The sequence below is a fragment of the Mya arenaria genome, chromosome 15, assembly GCF_026914265.1.
Source record: "Mya arenaria isolate MELC-2E11 chromosome 15, ASM2691426v1".
In the NCBI taxonomy this organism is placed as follows: domain Eukaryota; kingdom Metazoa; phylum Mollusca; class Bivalvia; order Myida; family Myidae; genus Mya; species Mya arenaria.
The window spans coordinates 27482431-27500475 of record NC_069136.1 but is presented as its reverse complement, the minus strand read 5'-3'; the positions used below and the strand labels follow the sequence as shown (position 1 = coordinate 27500475).

Below are 18045 nucleotides of genomic sequence, written 5' to 3'. Positions count from 1 at the left end.
ATTTATTCGTTAGGTGATTACACCATCAACGATGTAATAATTTAAAAAATATGCTTTTTAAAAAAAATCTTTTCCTGTCTGCCACGGTTTTTCGTCTTTAGTTTCAATGTTTCTCCAGGTCCGAAACGATCAAACTGCATCAGTTATATGTCGCATATACCTGTTTATCCATTTTGAGGATATTGACATTTCATTTCTTACTTCTTGTTCACTAAAATGAATTAAATTCGACATAAACAATTAGAACTTGAATATTGAGCAAAGACCGCACTATGAGTATACACACACTATACGTGTATTAGTTACATAATAATGTCTTCGGAACGACGGACTATGCCAACACTGTAACCGTCGGCGGGGAATACAAATAAACATGATATATAACTGATAAGTGTTTACAGAGCCACATCGTTTTCAATACTGCGTACTATTCACAGCACCACCCCGTGTTTCAATCCTGCGTAGTATTCACAGCACCATCCCGTGTTTCAATCCTGCCTAGTATAATCTCAGCACAACCCCGTGTTTCAATCCTGCGTAGTATTCACAGCACCATCCCGTGTTTCAATCCTGCGTAGTATAATCTCAGCACAACCCCGTGTTTCAATCCTGCGTAGTATTCACAGCACCATCCCGTGTTTCAATCCTGCCTAGTATAATCTCAGCACAACCCCGTGTTTCAATCCTGCGTACTATTCACAGCACCACCCCGTGTTTCAATCCTGCGTAGTATAATCTCAGCACAACCCCGTGTTTCAATCCTGCGTAGTATTCACAGCACCATCCCGTGTTTCAGTCCTGCCTAGTATCACATCACCATCTAGTGTTTCTAATCTTGCGTAGTATTCACAGCATAATCCCGGGTTTCAATCCGTGTGATTCAGTTGCCATTCAAGCAAAAATACATCGCTGATAAACTTTCATTCAACTTTTTCTATAAGACGCTTATGAATTATATTTATTTACTTATTTACTTATACATGTTGGTTGTAAGCTATGTTTCCTGAGTGTCTTCTATATGCGTTTGCTACGAAACACTTATCGGTCCCCATATTTTGGTAAAAATATCACAAGTAATATATTAAACCACCATGCTATTGAATAGTTATGAAATTTGTACAAAACAGTTTCTAAATATCACTGGGTGCATATGCACAATTGGACAGTAGAGCTGATATCAAATTTTGAAAAATTCAAGGGCAAAAACAGTTAAGAGAATGCAACAATCTGATACATGAATCAATTTGCACGGTAACATTCCTACTAAATTTGTTAACAATTTTAAACATTGGACATGTAATGTAATACTCAGGTTACTTATAAGCAATGTAAAATGTTGAAATTTTAAATCAAAATGTTTTAACTAAAAATAAAAAATCTGATATGTCGGTTTATCGAACTTGCTCAGAAAGTAAATACAATATGTGTAAACAGGTAAGGCACATAATTGAAAAGATGTGATAAACTTGCTCAGAGCATATACAGATCAGACAAGAATTGTGTCTTTTTTTAAACACTCAAGAGCCTTTATTACATAATGAATAAGTGCAATGTGGTTATTTCGCCCAAGTTTGTTAAAGATTGAAAAAACGCACAAGTAACAGAGCGGTCAAAGCGAATTGGTGAAATTGACATTATTAGACGAAAACTCTGAATGGAATAGTGCTAAATATATTGTTTCAACGTGTGGTAAGTTTTGCTCCGCAAACTGTTACTGCTATCTTGTAAATAAGAAGGAACGAAAAATGACACTTCAGCCCTGCTGGGTTTTCTTTTGGCAATGATATCGATGACTATACTGTTTTGTATCTTAAGTGAATATCTATAATAAAGACGGCATGCGTGGAAGATGAGTCCTCATGGTATGTGCGCAATGTAAAATAAATTTTAATAAACTGTTGCTGTAATTTACAAAGGCGTTTTAACCGCATCTATGAGATTTCTTTAAACGATTTAGAACAAAATTCATGACACTTTGTAGACAAAATATTGTTCCTTTTCATTAAAATGTCAAGTCATGTTCTAATACATTTTCATCAGAGACAGTGTGTCTACAAAATGTATCTTGTGCGCGAATTTTGCATTACATTTAGACTTTAGTTATCGTTTTACACAAGTGAGTTATTGTGAATATGACATTTTTTAAACTTCTTTTGGGTCTAAATTTACAAAAATAAACCTTAACATTCCATAAGATTGAAGTTATTCAACATACAGTGTATGTTTATATTTTGCACAAAACGTAAGTTTAACCCCCCAAAAAAAATCTCATTTCAGCATGAACTTCTGAATAAAATATGTATGAAAAAGTATTTTTTCAAGTATGTCAGCTTACGATATTTGAGGCAAAATATATATTTCTTTTTGTTTGAAGCTCTAAATTACACATAAAATAAGCGTTTGGAAAGAATGAAATCCTGAAATTGTACTATTAATATATGTTTGATATTTCGTGTAATAATAATAATCCATTCATCCATCCATAATATATTGATACTTGTAATGCTATTTTGGCAACAGTTCTTGACACCTTTGTGAACTCGCATCAGCTAGATACATGTAATGCTATTTTGGCAACGGTTATAGACACAATTGTTAACTCGCATCACCTAGATACCTGAATTTCTTTGTTGGCAGCGATTCAAGACACCTTTGCGAAATCGCATCACCTAGATACTTGTAATGCTATGTTGGCAGCGGTTCTAGACACCTTTGCAAACTTGTATCACCAAAGTTCTTGTGATGCTACGTTGGCAGCGGTTCTGGACCCTTTGCAAATTTGTATCATGAAAGTACTTATGATGCTATGGTGGCAGCTGTTCTAGACACCCATGCGAACTCGTATCACCTAGATTTTTGTAATGCTATGGTGGCAGCGGTTCTAGACACCTTTGCGAACTCGTATCACCTAGATTCTTGTAATGCTATGTTGGTATAGGTTCTAGACACCCTTGCGAACTCGTATCACCTAGATTCTTGTAATGCTATATTGGTATAGGTTCTAGACACCTTTGCGAACTCGTATCACCTAGATTCTTGTAATGCTATGTTGGCATAGGTTCTAGACACGTTAATAAGCCAAATCAGCATAGACATAATAGTGTCTTACTTGTGCTACAATAAAGAATTCCCTAAAGCAATCTCAAGCCTTTATTAATCCAGATTATGTCTGGCTAAACGGCTCCCAGGAAAGTCGAAGGAATTACGCCTGTTTAATTGTTCTGCAATTATGAATTCAATACCTATATTCTATGGAATTTACTTTCTCAACTTTTGTAGTATAAGTCGCATTTAACCATTCATTGTTGTCGTATTTTCCATTCCATTGAGAGAAGATTGATATATATTAATTCATATGTCACTATATAAGATAATAGTGTCATACTATCACTGGTCAAATGCATGCCTGTTTTGACGAAAGCAACGTATATTGACATGTTGCTTCTCCGTGTAAACTGTACTTGGTCGCTGTGTCATTCATTCATGTTTTTGAAACGGCTATCCTTTGCTTTTGTTTGTACAAGTGCTCCAACTCATTGGCTATGTCCTTATAGTATCACGATTCACACCACGTGTATAAAAGTCATACGTGTTTCCGTTAATTTCTTGTTACAAAATCTGTATAATGCAGAGAGAGTTAATGCAATAAAATTGCATAAATATCAGGGTATAAATACCACGTAGTTAAATAGAAACTTGATGATGCTAATATTTCGGACATTTTATAGCCCGACAAGATCGATTTGCACTCATTTCTGTGACGAGAGTAAGGGTTCGATGATTTTTTAGATATTTGGTGAACGTATTCACAACTTAGATGATATTTCCATGTATTTAATCTAATTTATATATTTCATTCGTTCAGGGGATGTTCACTCGTCACTTTAAAATTAAGATTATCTTTGAACTTAAGTTGTTAAAACATGTAAACTAACAATCGGAGATCTAGAAATTTTAGCAGCTTGCGATTAGTCAATGTTAACAATTCCCATGAAGTAAATGTTAACAATTCTCATGAAGTAAATGTTAACAATTCTCAAGAAGTAAATGTTAACAGCTCGTGAAGAGTAAATAATGGTCAATGTCAATAGTTGGCGAACTGTAAAGCAATAAAAGTTAACAATATGCAAACAACAAACGTGAACTGTTGGAAATCAATAAAGGTAAATGACTTGTGAACAGATAGTGTTTTATGTGCTTTTTATGTTCTGTACTTTAAAAATAATTTCTACGTTATCAGTTGTGTAGGGCTTGATGGTAAATTATGGATGTATTGATGAAACGTGACATCTTAAGAAATCAAAGATGATGCGGATGTTTGCATTGGCTAATGGATTACATTTTATTGATACAGAATTGGAAAGGCTATAGTATCCTTTTACATACATATCGTATCAACTTCCTGGCCATGTTAATGATGCGTTGAATGTATCGTTTTTCATTGAGGTGGTAAATAATGGGTGGCTTCCAATTAAATGAAGTGGTGGAACTTGTGTTGTTGATGTTAACGGAATCTTCATATAGAATTAAGAGGTTCGCTTTATCTGTAAAGTTTTGGTGTTTTGGTAAACACTGAGATGCTGAAAAATATGCAACACAGCTCAGAATAGGCAATATCAAGGTACATATCAAATGACTTTCAGAGTATATCAGCATTACATCTAGAGCTTTTTGTAAAGAAATACAACACTTTAAGCGCACGTTTAAACGTGCTATGAAATTTAAACAGGATATATCGTATGTATAGTTTTTGTTTCTTTGTACAATTTAATACAAAATATGACGGCAAATTTTCAGCCACCGTCTGTGAATGCAAAGTTTAAAACGATAAGTTACAACATTTCGGGTTGAGTATGTTTTAGCAATTGTACACTTCAATCATGACCAAAATACAGTGCCGTTCATTCGAACACTCTCGTGTCACTCACGTGAGTGAACGGATCGAGGCTTGACTGAAAACTATTTAATCGCAGTATGATAACCGTCTTCGGGGGAGATCGTTAAACAAAGTCCCGTGTGTCGGTGACATGAAATAACGCTGGTAAACTGGTAAACCAACCAGCGGTAGAAGTAGTAGTAGTAGTAGTAGTAGTAGTAGTCGTAGTCGTAGTCGTAGTAGTAGTAGTAGTGGTACATTTAAATTATAATTTCTTGCATTGTGTGTTGCAAGAATGTCTTAGAAACTACTGCACTTAAAATTATTCTGTAAATGAAGCTCACACTAGTTCATTCTCGTAAAAAAGGCTTGTGGTAAACATCATTACAAATTTATCGCATGGCCAAGTCTAACAAGCAAATAATTGCAGTCGAAGTTAGACAGAGAAAATCCAGTGTGTTGTTTAGGTTACGTGATGTGGAGGTCATTAACCTTTTAACATTTTGGCCAACAGAGAGATAAAAGGTTGTGCTATGACGACTGACCCGGGGGAAACCAGTTTATGGATTTTTTAAGCACCAAATAATATATAATCAAAACATGCAAAATGGAAAGGTCATATATTTGACGCATCGTCGAGTGAACACGATAGTTAATAGACAAGGGGCCAAGGGAATACATATAGGGGCCACGGGAATACATATAGAGGCCAGGGGAATACAAATAGGCGCCAGGGGAATACATATAGGGGCCAGGGGAATACAAATAGTGGCAAGGGGAATACAAATAGGGGCCACGGGAATACAAATAGTGGCAAGGAGAATACAAATAGGGGCCACGGGAATACAAATAGGAGCAAGGGGAATACAAAGAGGGACAAGGGGAATACAAAAAGGGGCCACGGGAATACATATAGGGCCACGGGAATACAATAAGTGGCAATGGGAATACAAATAGGGGCAAGGGGAATAAATATAGGGGCCAGGGGAATACAAATAGGGACAAGGGGAATACAAATAGGGGCCACGGGAATACATATAGAGGCCAGGGAAATACAAATATGGGCCACGGGAATACAAATTGGGGCCAGGGGAATACAAATAGGGGCCAGGGGAATACAAATAGGGGCCAGGGGAATATATATAGGGGCCAAGGGTATAGAAAAAGGGGCCAAGGGAATACATACAGGGGCCACGGGAATACAAATAGTGGCAAAGAGAATACAAATAGGGGCCACGGGAATACAAATAGGAGCAAGGGGAATACAAAGAAGGACAAGGGGAATACAAAAAGGGGCCATGGGAATACATAAAGGGGCCACGGAAATACAATAAGTGGCAATGGGAATACAAATAGGGGCAAGGGGAATAAATATAGGGGCCAGGGGAATACAATTAGGGACAAGGGAATACAAATAGGGCCCAGGGGAATACATATAGGGGCCAGGGAAATACAAATATGGGCCACGGGAATACATATAGGGGCCAGGGGAATACAAATTGGGGCCAGGGGAATACATATATGGGCCAGGGGAATACAAATAGGGGCCAGGGGAATATATATAGGGGCCACGGGTATAGAAAAGGGGCCAAGGGAATACATATAGGGGCCACGGGAATACATATAGGGGTCACAGGAGTACATATAGGGGCCAGGGGAATACATATAGGGGCCACGGGAAAACAAATAGGGGCCAGGGGAGTACAAATAGGGCACACTGGAATACATATAGGGGCCAGGGGAATACAAATAGGGGCCACGGGAATACATATAGGGGCCACAGGAATACATATAGGGGCCACGGGAATACATATAGGGACCAGGGGAATACATATAGGGGCCACGGGAAAACAAATAGGGGCCAGGGGAGTACAAATAGGGCACACTGGAATACATATAGGGGCCAGGGGAATACAAATAGGGGCCACGGGAATACAAAAAGGGGCCAGAGGAATACAAGTAAGGGCCAGGGTAATATATATATAGGGGCCACGGAAATACATATAGGGGCCAGGGGAATACATATAGAGGCCAGGGCAATACAGATAGGGGCCAGATGAATACAGATAGGGCCCAGTGGAGTACATATGTCAAACTCTTACACCTGTTTAAGAATGAAGAAGAAGAACAATAAGAATATGATCTGTATATTGTACTTACACAGAATATAAGGATCGGGGTTTTGGTTTTCATGGAGTCGTAACCACCACATAAAATGGTTACATATGTTCTAAATATGGTATGTGTGTTTTGACTCCAAATTATATGTTTTTACCTATACGATGGTTGTTCGTCCATGTGATTTAGTAGTTGACCCATGCAGCGTTTCTTCGTACATGTATATTGAGTATTTGACTCATACTTAAGTTGTGCGTTGATGTAACATTAGACATCTACAAATACAGTGGGTATTTTTTGGTGTAACATTAGAAGCCATTTGAAATTAACCAATACGGTAGTTGTTCGTCGATGTGACATTAGAAATCTACCAATACAGTGGTTGTTCGTTGATGTGACATTAGAAATCTACCAATACAGTGGTTGTTCGTCGATGTGACATTAGAAATCTACCAATACAGTGGTTGTTCGTTGATGTGACATTAGAAATCTACCAATACAGTGGTTGTTCGTCGATGTGACATTAGAAATCTACCAATACAGTGGTTGTTCGTTAATGTGACATTAGAAATCTACCAATACAGTGGTTGTTCGTCGATGTGACATTAGAAATCTACCAATACAGTGGTTGTTCGTTAATGTGACATTAGAAATCTACCAATACAGTGATTGTTCGTTGATATGACCTTAGAAATCTACCAATACAGTGGTTGTTCGTTGATGTGACATTAGAAATCTACCAATACAGTGGTTGTTCGTTAATGTGACATTAGAAATCTACCGATGCGGTGGTTGTTCATTGATGTAACATTATTCTGACCTATTTGGTGATTTTCCTTTCATGTTAGTTATGTTCGGCGCAAACTGTTGTTTCTCCTTCATGCAACAGTAGTATTTAAAATGTTTATTTTAAACGTCTCAAATAGTAAGATAGAAAATAACCAGTAACAAGTCCACTGTTCCGTTTTTTAATGTTGTCTTTTAGCACAGTAAAGGCACCAAACTCAAACGTATTTTACTCAGATTTGAACATAAGAATAATTCACAATAGAAGACAGAAAACTCATCTTGTGTACGGTTTTGTTCGGAAACTTTGAATTCATCAATCAAAGACAGGATTCGCGTGTGTAAGGATTCTAACGAACCGGGAGTATGTCCAGAATTTCATTTCTTACGGAAGCAAACCAGTGTTATCAGAGAGTGTTTTAATATCTAGGGTCTACTATACGACAGTGATCTTTATGTCGACAGTTTAACCTAAACAGTCGACCTAAAGACATATAAAGCTGACATAATTTATTTCTTCCTTACAATTAACAAGACAATAAAAAACAAGATTGGTATCTATATCTATATAAGAGATTTCTAGACCTAAGATAGCTCTGCTTTCATGCCTTCACTTTGGACCACTTTTTATATCATAAACAATTGGTATTTCGTGAACTTCTTTGAAGATATTTTTACCCGATCATGGGGAGGTTAGATTTGAACAAGATTATGGGGCTGGTGTGATTGAAAAAAAATATATTTCGAATTGCAATAAGAAACAATAATATTGAAATTTGAAAGGATGTTGTATTCGCTCTGCAAATATACCTATAGAAAATAAAGTGCCCTTCGGTTTAAAAAATGGCAGGCACTGATGCGACATTTTTAGATGTATGCCACTGTCCCCCGGGTGGATGCTATTTGTTATTATAATAGTTATTACTGTGTTACACTGATAGAGATATGTTTTCGGATGTTACATCTAACCACGCTGCTTTATGCGTTGATTTTAATTCTAACACGTCGTTTTATTTTCCGATGCATGTAACTGCATCCTAGCAAGACAACACCGAATTCAGGACTCTAATGCATTCTCACTTACTCGCACTGTTGACTGTTAACGCGCATAACTCCGCCGTCACAGGGCGGATTCGGATGCAATAACTAAACAAGATTCGACGAAAACGACCGCCAAAATACATTAAAGTCATTGGTTGGTTTCATAAATGGGCAACAAGTTAGGAGCTATAAACGCCAATATTTAAGTAGTTCTATAGGTTTGTTTTACAAAATAACCTCTCTGGTAAGCGATGAATACAAATGAACAATAACTATAATTTAGTGAATAGGTGGCGATAATCCAAAAATCAGTATCATTAATTATTTGACGCAAATTTATCTACAAAATTTAATCGGTGGTCCTTGGGCTATATTTTAAAACAATCGTACGAAACATTATGATAAAAAATACTAAAATTAGAAGAGAAACAAGGATTCTTACATAGGGCATATTTTCAATAGTGACTCAAGTACACTAACCGTCGTTTCCAAGTCCACGTGCAGCCACAATCATCAGGCTTCTGAAAAGGGACAAATAATCAAATGTGCTAGACAGACAAATAAACCGTGTTAAATCGAAACTTTTCTCCTTATTTACGATTGATGGTATGTAGAATCTTGACGAGATTATTTGCAACTGCTTGGACAGTAATTGACAATTAAAACGTGCTTTATCAAACTATCTCGTGTTAACGTCAGAACCTGGCATGCGAATGACCACCAATCACATTTAGATGAAGTGGAACGCCACCAAATGACTTATGTAAACTCTTGAATGCATATAATTTGGGAAACACAACTCACAGTTTGAGAGGTACGCCGATCACGTGGATCAGCAAAATAAATGTGGTCTTTCCATAAGAAGCAAACAAAGGTAAGAATCTAAAAAACGAGTAAACATTCCTTCAACGGGTCTAACAAAATTTAAACATATGTTAAAGCCTATGTGTGAATACCCAATCATAAGATAATCAAGGATGATTCCCATTAAGTCACCTATACCGTTGCGTCATTTATTGCATACAAGACAATTCCAGTATGTATATATCATTAAAGACATGGAAAATTGTCAGTTTTACCATATAGTGTATGTGTTCGTGCAATTTTGTCCATGTTTGCTGCAAAAATGTCATAGAAAATACTGAACTATAAGTGATTCTTGTAAAAAAAAAGGCTAGTGGTAAACAGCATTGCAAATTTATCGCATTCCATGTTAAGAAAGTCATACTGACCACTGATCTGCATTTACCGACTGTTTCGTCAATGATATAGCGTTTTAACTTCAATATTCAGCAAAGTGTTGTATTTTTGTTCCGTTTGGTAATTGCCGTTTCTCTTTGGTGGTTTCATACTGTTTTCATGAAGTATTAACTGGTATTAATTATTTGTACCTTTTTCATGTATGGGGAACCGGTTACAAATACGTGTTTAATTAAATGAATTTAATAAAAATCTTTCTTAGGATTTCAATCATGGTTCTATTTTCCCCCATTAACCGTTTTTGATCAACCTACCGGCACCTTGAAAATGCATATAATGTGGTGCCGGTCCGCCGACTTGCATTTCCTATGATGCTGCTACGCTCGCTGACGCTTGATAAACTACCATAATTATTCAGGATTGTAATTGTTTACTTAGTTTAAGCATGCGCTTCTACTTAACCCATTTAACTTATACTGCCACCATTGAATAACTACATGGTCACGGGGGGTTGAGGAATTTTAACAAGCCCATATAAAGTTCAAACGTGTTTTTCTTGTTTCATTATTTAAGAAATGTCAATAACGTTTGTCATCGTAAAACAACCCAGTACAAGGTTCTGGGTATCCGTGAAAATTCCTTACATCTGCAAACAATAACACACTGCGAATAAATACTTACTCAATCGTTGCATTTCCTTTTCTGTGTAAAACTTCAAAGTGTGCTTAAATAAAATTGTTTACTATATTTTCTGTACAAGTTTGCGTAACCTCCCTCTAACGAAAGAGTACAAATAAATTCAGACTCACTCACGGATTAAGAATTAGTTCTTTACGTACTCAAGAGCAGAGTACGGCATTGACTCGCGATCGACTAACGACACATAAAGAGTCATCGACAAAAGCTGATCGATCGAAGAATATGCGATCCATCGCCTATGACTGAATCGACTATTGCTAGATTGGTCTAAAAATAGGAACACTGAGTGACACAGTACGGCGACTAGAGTCTTCTGCCGATGACGAAATCTACATCGCATTTTATCATCAATCAAACGACTTTTAGAAGACACCATCAAATTGAAATACTGCACTATCTTTTAAAAGGTTTCTTTCAAAGTTTAACAACAAAAGGTTTCTTCCCTTAGAAAGAAATTATCCACGAAGACTGTGTGTGCTTGAACACATTCACCAGGTTTGTGAGTGCAGACGTGAACAAAATGTGTTCTCATTTAGCGGTAATATAATCCCGATGCAATGTAAAAAAGAAGCATTGTACATTTCTCTTAGAAACGCATTCTAATGACTCTAAAAATGGCACATAATTCAAAATGCCATCTCATTTTGAACAATATATAAAATTCTCAGTTTGACCTCTATGTCGTCATGGCCAATTTTGTGCAGTACATTTAGCCTTGTAGCTAAGGAGTTTTGAGAAGCAACCATGCTGAGTTCAGTGAGCAATTTGCAGTTTAACTTAACTTGCACTATATGTTTATATGTGATATACACAACAGTTCGGTCACGAACTACATTCCCATTATAATGTTCCTTCATAGATGATAATGTTTAAAATGTATTGTTATTATTTATATTATAAATACAAATTATTTCTTGATTGCACTGAATTATAGTTTAACATAGACATGCAAGACCAGGATGTGTTTTGCTTTTATCTATGCCGGACAATTCATTTACGCGTATTCTCAAATAATTTTACCAACCCCCTACCACGTGTGCTATGACCTCGCTATGAGTAGTGGTTGAGACAGATGAATATACATAAAAGAGACGTGACCTATCGTCATAGTCCTAATATCATATACCCTCTTTGATTAAGTCCTTGTTTTAACGCATTGTTCGTGGTTTTAACCAACAAAAAGGCTTTTTGAGTATATTTCCCTGAATACTATTTCCAGAAATAAAGTCATAACTCAATCACATTAATGATTAGGTGCATTGCACAAAACAGCAAGTGATTTCTTTCGGTACAGTTTCAAAGGAGGCACGTTCTAAAAAACTGTTATTGATGTGTTAGTAGATACCGATTTTTTTCTAAACATCGTTGAATAAAAGGTAGCGCTCAACACACGACAATACCATGATATGGATATTTCGATATGGCGACCTATATTTTTACTATTGGATATGGAAAAATAAGTATAGAATGCATATAACAAAAGGGTGATACTATAATAGGAAGTTTTTTCCGACGTCCTGATTCATTTCAAGTTCGATGTTAAAACAAGTATGCATTGAAACCGTTGGTTGACAAACATGCATCCGTCTCGACAAGGTCGTCAAAAAACGCCCATTGTCAAATTCATGTAATTATAGGTCTCCTTGATTTATTCAATGTTTTAACGCGATGTTTATAGAATCCAACAAAACTGAACTTTACATTGTCCTAAAATTGGCGTTATAAATAAATCTGAAAACTTATTTAGTGCATTTACTTTATTTATATAATATAACCACATATCAGCAAGTTCTGTACTGTATTACTGAATAATTTCTAAGTTGGTCATAATTTCCACACATTTCAAATGTAGTATCACCGTGCTCATGCAAATACTTTCAGTGCAAATTATCGTGTGTTTTTTTTAACTTGAGCGCCTTGTTAAGGAAGATTATAATATACTAATATATCGTTTTGAGATGATTAAACCATACTTATCGTTGACATCTAAACATCTGATTTATTTAAGAAAATTAGATTAGACATCAATTTGGCTATTGGCACAAACTCGAGCGCTAGATCAGAGATCTAAATATAACAGCCAGACCCACGGCGTTAATAGGCGCTCATTACACGTGATGTGATCAGGATATTGTTAAGGCTTACGTGACAGAGTCATATTTAACTACTCAATAACAGAATACGAGCCATCAGTGCCAAAAAAAATTAAAAAAATAGAGGATTGTTATCAGACTTCAAAAGAAATGACTCAGATTGGCATGCTGCAGTCCAGATTGTTAAAAACTTTATAAAGCAACTGCCAAATAAAAAGTACAGGCGGTTGGTAGACTAAGCATTGATTATATGCATATGTAGTTAGATCTTACTTTCCTATGCAATAAACGTTGGTATCAAATGTTGTCAAACCATGTACATGGCATGATTATATTTCCAAATGATTCAGCGATTTGTATGGTGTACATTGTATGTATAAACGTTTCTGCACAGTGCGTTAATTTTACAGTGTCAATTAGCTATATCGCCTATAACTTCCCTATGAACTAATCTGCACATATGCCAAACAGCAGCATTGTTCGGATGGTACAGGTATAAAGAGGACTTGTAGAACTGCCACGCGACATCATATATCCCGAGTTTCTCAAGACAATGTCCAAGCAAATTAATCGCAACATCAACATGGCAAGCATACTTTTGAACTGAGTTATGAACATACTCCAATAATTTATTTAAACTATCCTCCATTTGATCAGAACAACCAAGAGCATGGTAAGTAAGGAACTGTAAGTAATACATAAATGGTAAAGGATCTATAACTGCTAGATCCATCCATATATCCTGGTATAAATGTCTGTCCTGCTTATCATCTATTGTCATTGTGCGAAACATGTCATATATCAAAAATCCCGGCACACAGTGCAGTTCATGGCGACTGAAGACAACACTTGTAACAAAAATGGAATGGAAGATGTTCTCATTGGAAAGCATCACTACTTGACTGTGAAGATCCTTCACAGGAGATATATATTCCCGCCGTAGGACGAGGCTCATTTGCCAGACCGGCATCTTCCCGAGTATCAGTTCACATGCAAATAAGCATTCGGCTGCGGCCTCGAACTGACCACTACAATAAAGCATCGAAGCATATTTCAGTCTGGATGGTATCGAACTTCGAGTGTTGCTAAAGCTATACAATGTTGTTATTTGTTTTGAAATGTGTCTATCAAGTTTGATGCACCTCGATGCTCGCATACTTGCACCAGTGCATGTTATCATTGGATGAATTACTTTGGCCGCTTCTATATGCCGATCATCTCCGACCTCTAACCATTTCTGCAATAAGCATGTATAACGCCTTACCGCTTGAATTGCATCAATATATGTCATTTGATCCAGATCTTGCAATGTTTGAAGGAAGATTTCGAAGTATTCACTGCTGTATGCGTGAGCCATTCGTATCGCAATTTCGCAATCGCAATTGTTGTGCACCGACGATGGCAACGAACACTGAAATGCCTTGATTCTGTTAAGAAGATGTTCACCAATATTTTCAATTTTAATTTCAAATACACATTGTATGTTGCTCGAAATAAGCTCCGACAGTTTTTTAACCAGCCGTGGTATTTCGTGTTTGTGAATCTTTCCCGTGAACAAGTTCACATTTTCTGTTGTAAAATGCGGACAAAACCTGAGCTGGGACCATCTCAAAAGTGTATTTAGACAGTAGGTGACGCACTGTATGATATTGTCGTCCCTCCAAATATCCTGTGGGTAATTCTCCACTGTATACATCATTGTAGTCTTCATATGGAAAGTGCTCAGTCTATCTCCAAATAGCGGCTTCAGAAATGTTATCCGTATTAATTTCAATAGAATGTAAACCTTTAACTGTTGAATACTCCAGTCGAAAACAAATAGACGCTCCATCCGTGACGTTGAGTATCTCCACTCAAGAAGTGATCCCACACTTTCGGTTACCATGTTATCATCAGTCATCGGGCCAACTATTTTAACTTTCTGTGGTTCCTTTGGGGAATCGCTGTAGCACTGCGGAACAACAAATGTTCCACAAGCTCTTGCTTCATCAAGAAGAGATTGATCAGGCCAATGACCAGGTCGAGGTCTTGAAAACACAAATTTGCACTCATCCGGCAATACCGGACAGTTGAAGGCATTTACTACATAGTCCATGTTATCGTCCCATGACACAGAGGGTCCATGTTTCCTCAATGTTTCACCAGGTAGGCAGAGTGTTTGCATAGAAACAGTGCTGATCGTGTTCATGAGAAATACCAAGTCCCGATCGTCTTTAAAGGTATGATTTTGAATATTCCTGGTTTCAGGGGTAGGACCTTCACTTTTCAAGCAAAGCAGATTGCAATGTTGTGGAGGAGTTGTTGAGCTTTGAAGGGCAAGATAATTTTCGACTTCATCTTTCCAGGTTGACATTTTAAGAATAACCTGTTTACTAGTATTTTCAAAGCAATAGAGACTGTCAATATCTGAACCCATATGAAGAGTTGTTGTCGCTTCACTTTGACTTCCGAAGTGGTATTTCTTGTACCTAATAGAATCAAGCAATCTGTCAACATTGTTTACATGTTGAAGGGAAAATTTAACTGTGTTCATGGCTTCTTTCATAAGCCACGTCCTTCTCCGTTTTTGAATTGAAATGGTGGTCAACCCGATGTCATCAAGAACTCTTGAAAGCATGAGTTGACAACTACGGTTGAAATCCATTACTTCCATCCTCCTTTACAGAGTATCTTATATTGAACAATTAGATATTTGTTAAACCTCGTTTAAGTGAATGCCGTGATATAACGTTAAATTTATGAAATAGCTATATATCTTAATATTTATTAAGACATACATTGTACACTATTTTAACTATCCACAAACATCCAATCACGTAAATAGCACAGTTTAATGTATTCATGCATTTTGCGTAATAATTTCTTCAAGAGGAATGAATCAAGTTTGTTATACTATGTGTTCCTGATCAATAAATGTTTTAGCTTAAGGCAATCAAATGTTTGAATTGCTTTGGTCTTTGTCCAAAACGCGTCATATTTCATTTAGCAAGTAATCAATACAGACCATCAAAAAGTTTTAAGGATCGAAATAATTGTAGATATTTACTTTGTCATGATCGTAGTTTGTTTAAGTTATATATTGATCCGTATGGTTTTGCATTTTATTTATGTTTTATAAATTACGAATGTGGCTTTAATTAATCGTGGTTTAAGCGGCGTTAACAAAAACCATCTTGGAACCATGCTATTATCTATTATCGAGTCGGAATGGTATCCTTTAAATATTTCAGATACTGAACTGCGCGAAAAAAAAAAAATTGAAATTCATAGACAAACGACGCCGATGTTTGAAATACCACTGGTAAAACTGCTGTCAGAAAAGCATGCAATCGTTATAATTATTTCTTTTATTGTACGTCTCCTTTGATTATGTCAAATTTTAAACGCACCGCTTTTAGTTTAAAACAAAGAAGCTGCACTTTTTTTCACGAAATTTCACAAATTTTCACGTCGGAAAACGACGTCATATGTCATTCGCACCAATGATCTTATGCATTTTCCTGAATATTAACACGAATCAGCTACTGATCATAATACATTGAAAACATTCGAAATTTTTTCTTAAGAAAATATTGTACGTTCCTGAAAAAAGAAGTTTCTGAACAGTAAGTTCAATATTGTAAAACAACTTACATAACAGTCTGTAAAAGTACTCAACCCATTCTACTACGAGTTTGGAAAACGACAGTAGCGTGATATGAGCTTTTCTCTGTTTGAAATGGAAAAGGAAATTGATAAGCACATAAAGATATATATTTAGCCAATAAATTGTGTGTGCAAATAAATGCCTTACATGCTCTGTATGTATGCTGTGTATATATTTGCTCTGTTCATAGCATTTGTTTCCCAAAATGTTATAGTGGCTGAATATCGCACATCTGCATCTACTTCAAAAGTGAATCATTTCGCTCCAATAACATCAGACTAACCATGTGTCCCCAAATTTTGTGCAAGGGGAGACGTATTGGTTAAGCGCGGATGTCTGTCCGACCGTCTGTAAACATACGAGGATTTCTGCATGAATTTGCTGAAACCATATTTTCTATCATTGCTGATACGAAATTTCCGTAATAAAATATTTACTCCTTTGGATATAATATTGTCTAATTGAGACGGAAAGAAGTCACAAAATATTCACGCCGGACATTTGTTGTGCCTTGTGTCACGTCCGACCATAAAGAAATCGTGCTCGTTTGGCCGAGCTGTAGTATAAAATGTTCGGACACATTTTGGTCAGGGTGCAAGATTTAAAGAACCGCTCAACTGTTCGTCACGGGGTTCGAGATACCAGAATACGGAAATTGTATTTGTATTTTTTTAATATTATAAATATTAAGTACTAATCTTTAATTTAATAACAGAGGACAACATTTATTAACAATAAATAGGTGTTAAACGTATACGGACTTGGTGAGTTATTACATTTATAAAGAATAAATGGAAGGACTTCTATAAAACTGCGATCACGACTGTAAAAGACTGGGTTATATTTTTATGTAGAAATAGAAAGAAGAAGGCCACACGTCATACGTTAGCGTACGCTCCGAATCTCCTCAAGCCTTTAAAGGATTTCCATGAAACTTTGGGTAAATGCGTATCACATGTTGACGTTGTGCAGAACTCACATCCCAGATGTGCCTGTTCAATGTCAATGTCATAATTCTGGATCAAATGTGTGAACCATTTGTTTTGTGTTCGTTCCGTTACTTCGACCCATCAATCAAAGGACTCAATAAATGCTATTCTGCTTGTATGGGTTTGATATGAAAAAGATAATTGACAGGCATATGATATATATAAATAATTCAGCCACTATAACATCGCGTTCCACATTTCTCCCTGTTAAATTCAGAGAACTCCTTAAAAAGCCCAAGAACATCGCGAACGACGTTCGTCCTTGCTAAATTTAAAGTACTCCTTTAAAAGACCCAGAACATCGCGAACGACGTTCGTCCCTGTTGAATTCAGAGTACTCCTTAACAAGACCCAGAACATCGCGAATGACGTTCGTCCTTGTTAATTTTATAGTACTCCTTTAAAAGCCTCAGAACATCGCGAACGACGTTCGTTCCTGTTAAATTCAGAGTACTCCTTTAAAAGCCCAAGAACATCGCGAACGACGTTCGTCCCTGTTAAATTCAGAGTACTCCTTTAAAGTCCCAGAACATCGCGTACCACCTTTCTCCCTGTTTAATTCAGAGTACTCCTTAAAAAGCACAAGAACATCGCGTG

General features: G+C 36.6%; 1 protein-coding gene across 1 annotated transcript; it reads right to left on the bottom strand.

Annotated features, from left to right (window-relative positions):
- Nucleotides 1-13225: 13225 nt before the first annotated feature.
- LOC128219262 (uncharacterized) lies at nt 13226-15466 on the bottom strand. Its single transcript, XM_052927075.1, has one exon. It carries the CDS (start codon nt 15464-15466, stop codon nt 13226-13228), a length of 2241 nt encoding a protein of 746 aa, XP_052783035.1.
- Between the last annotated feature and the right edge of the window lie 2579 nt (nt 15467-18045).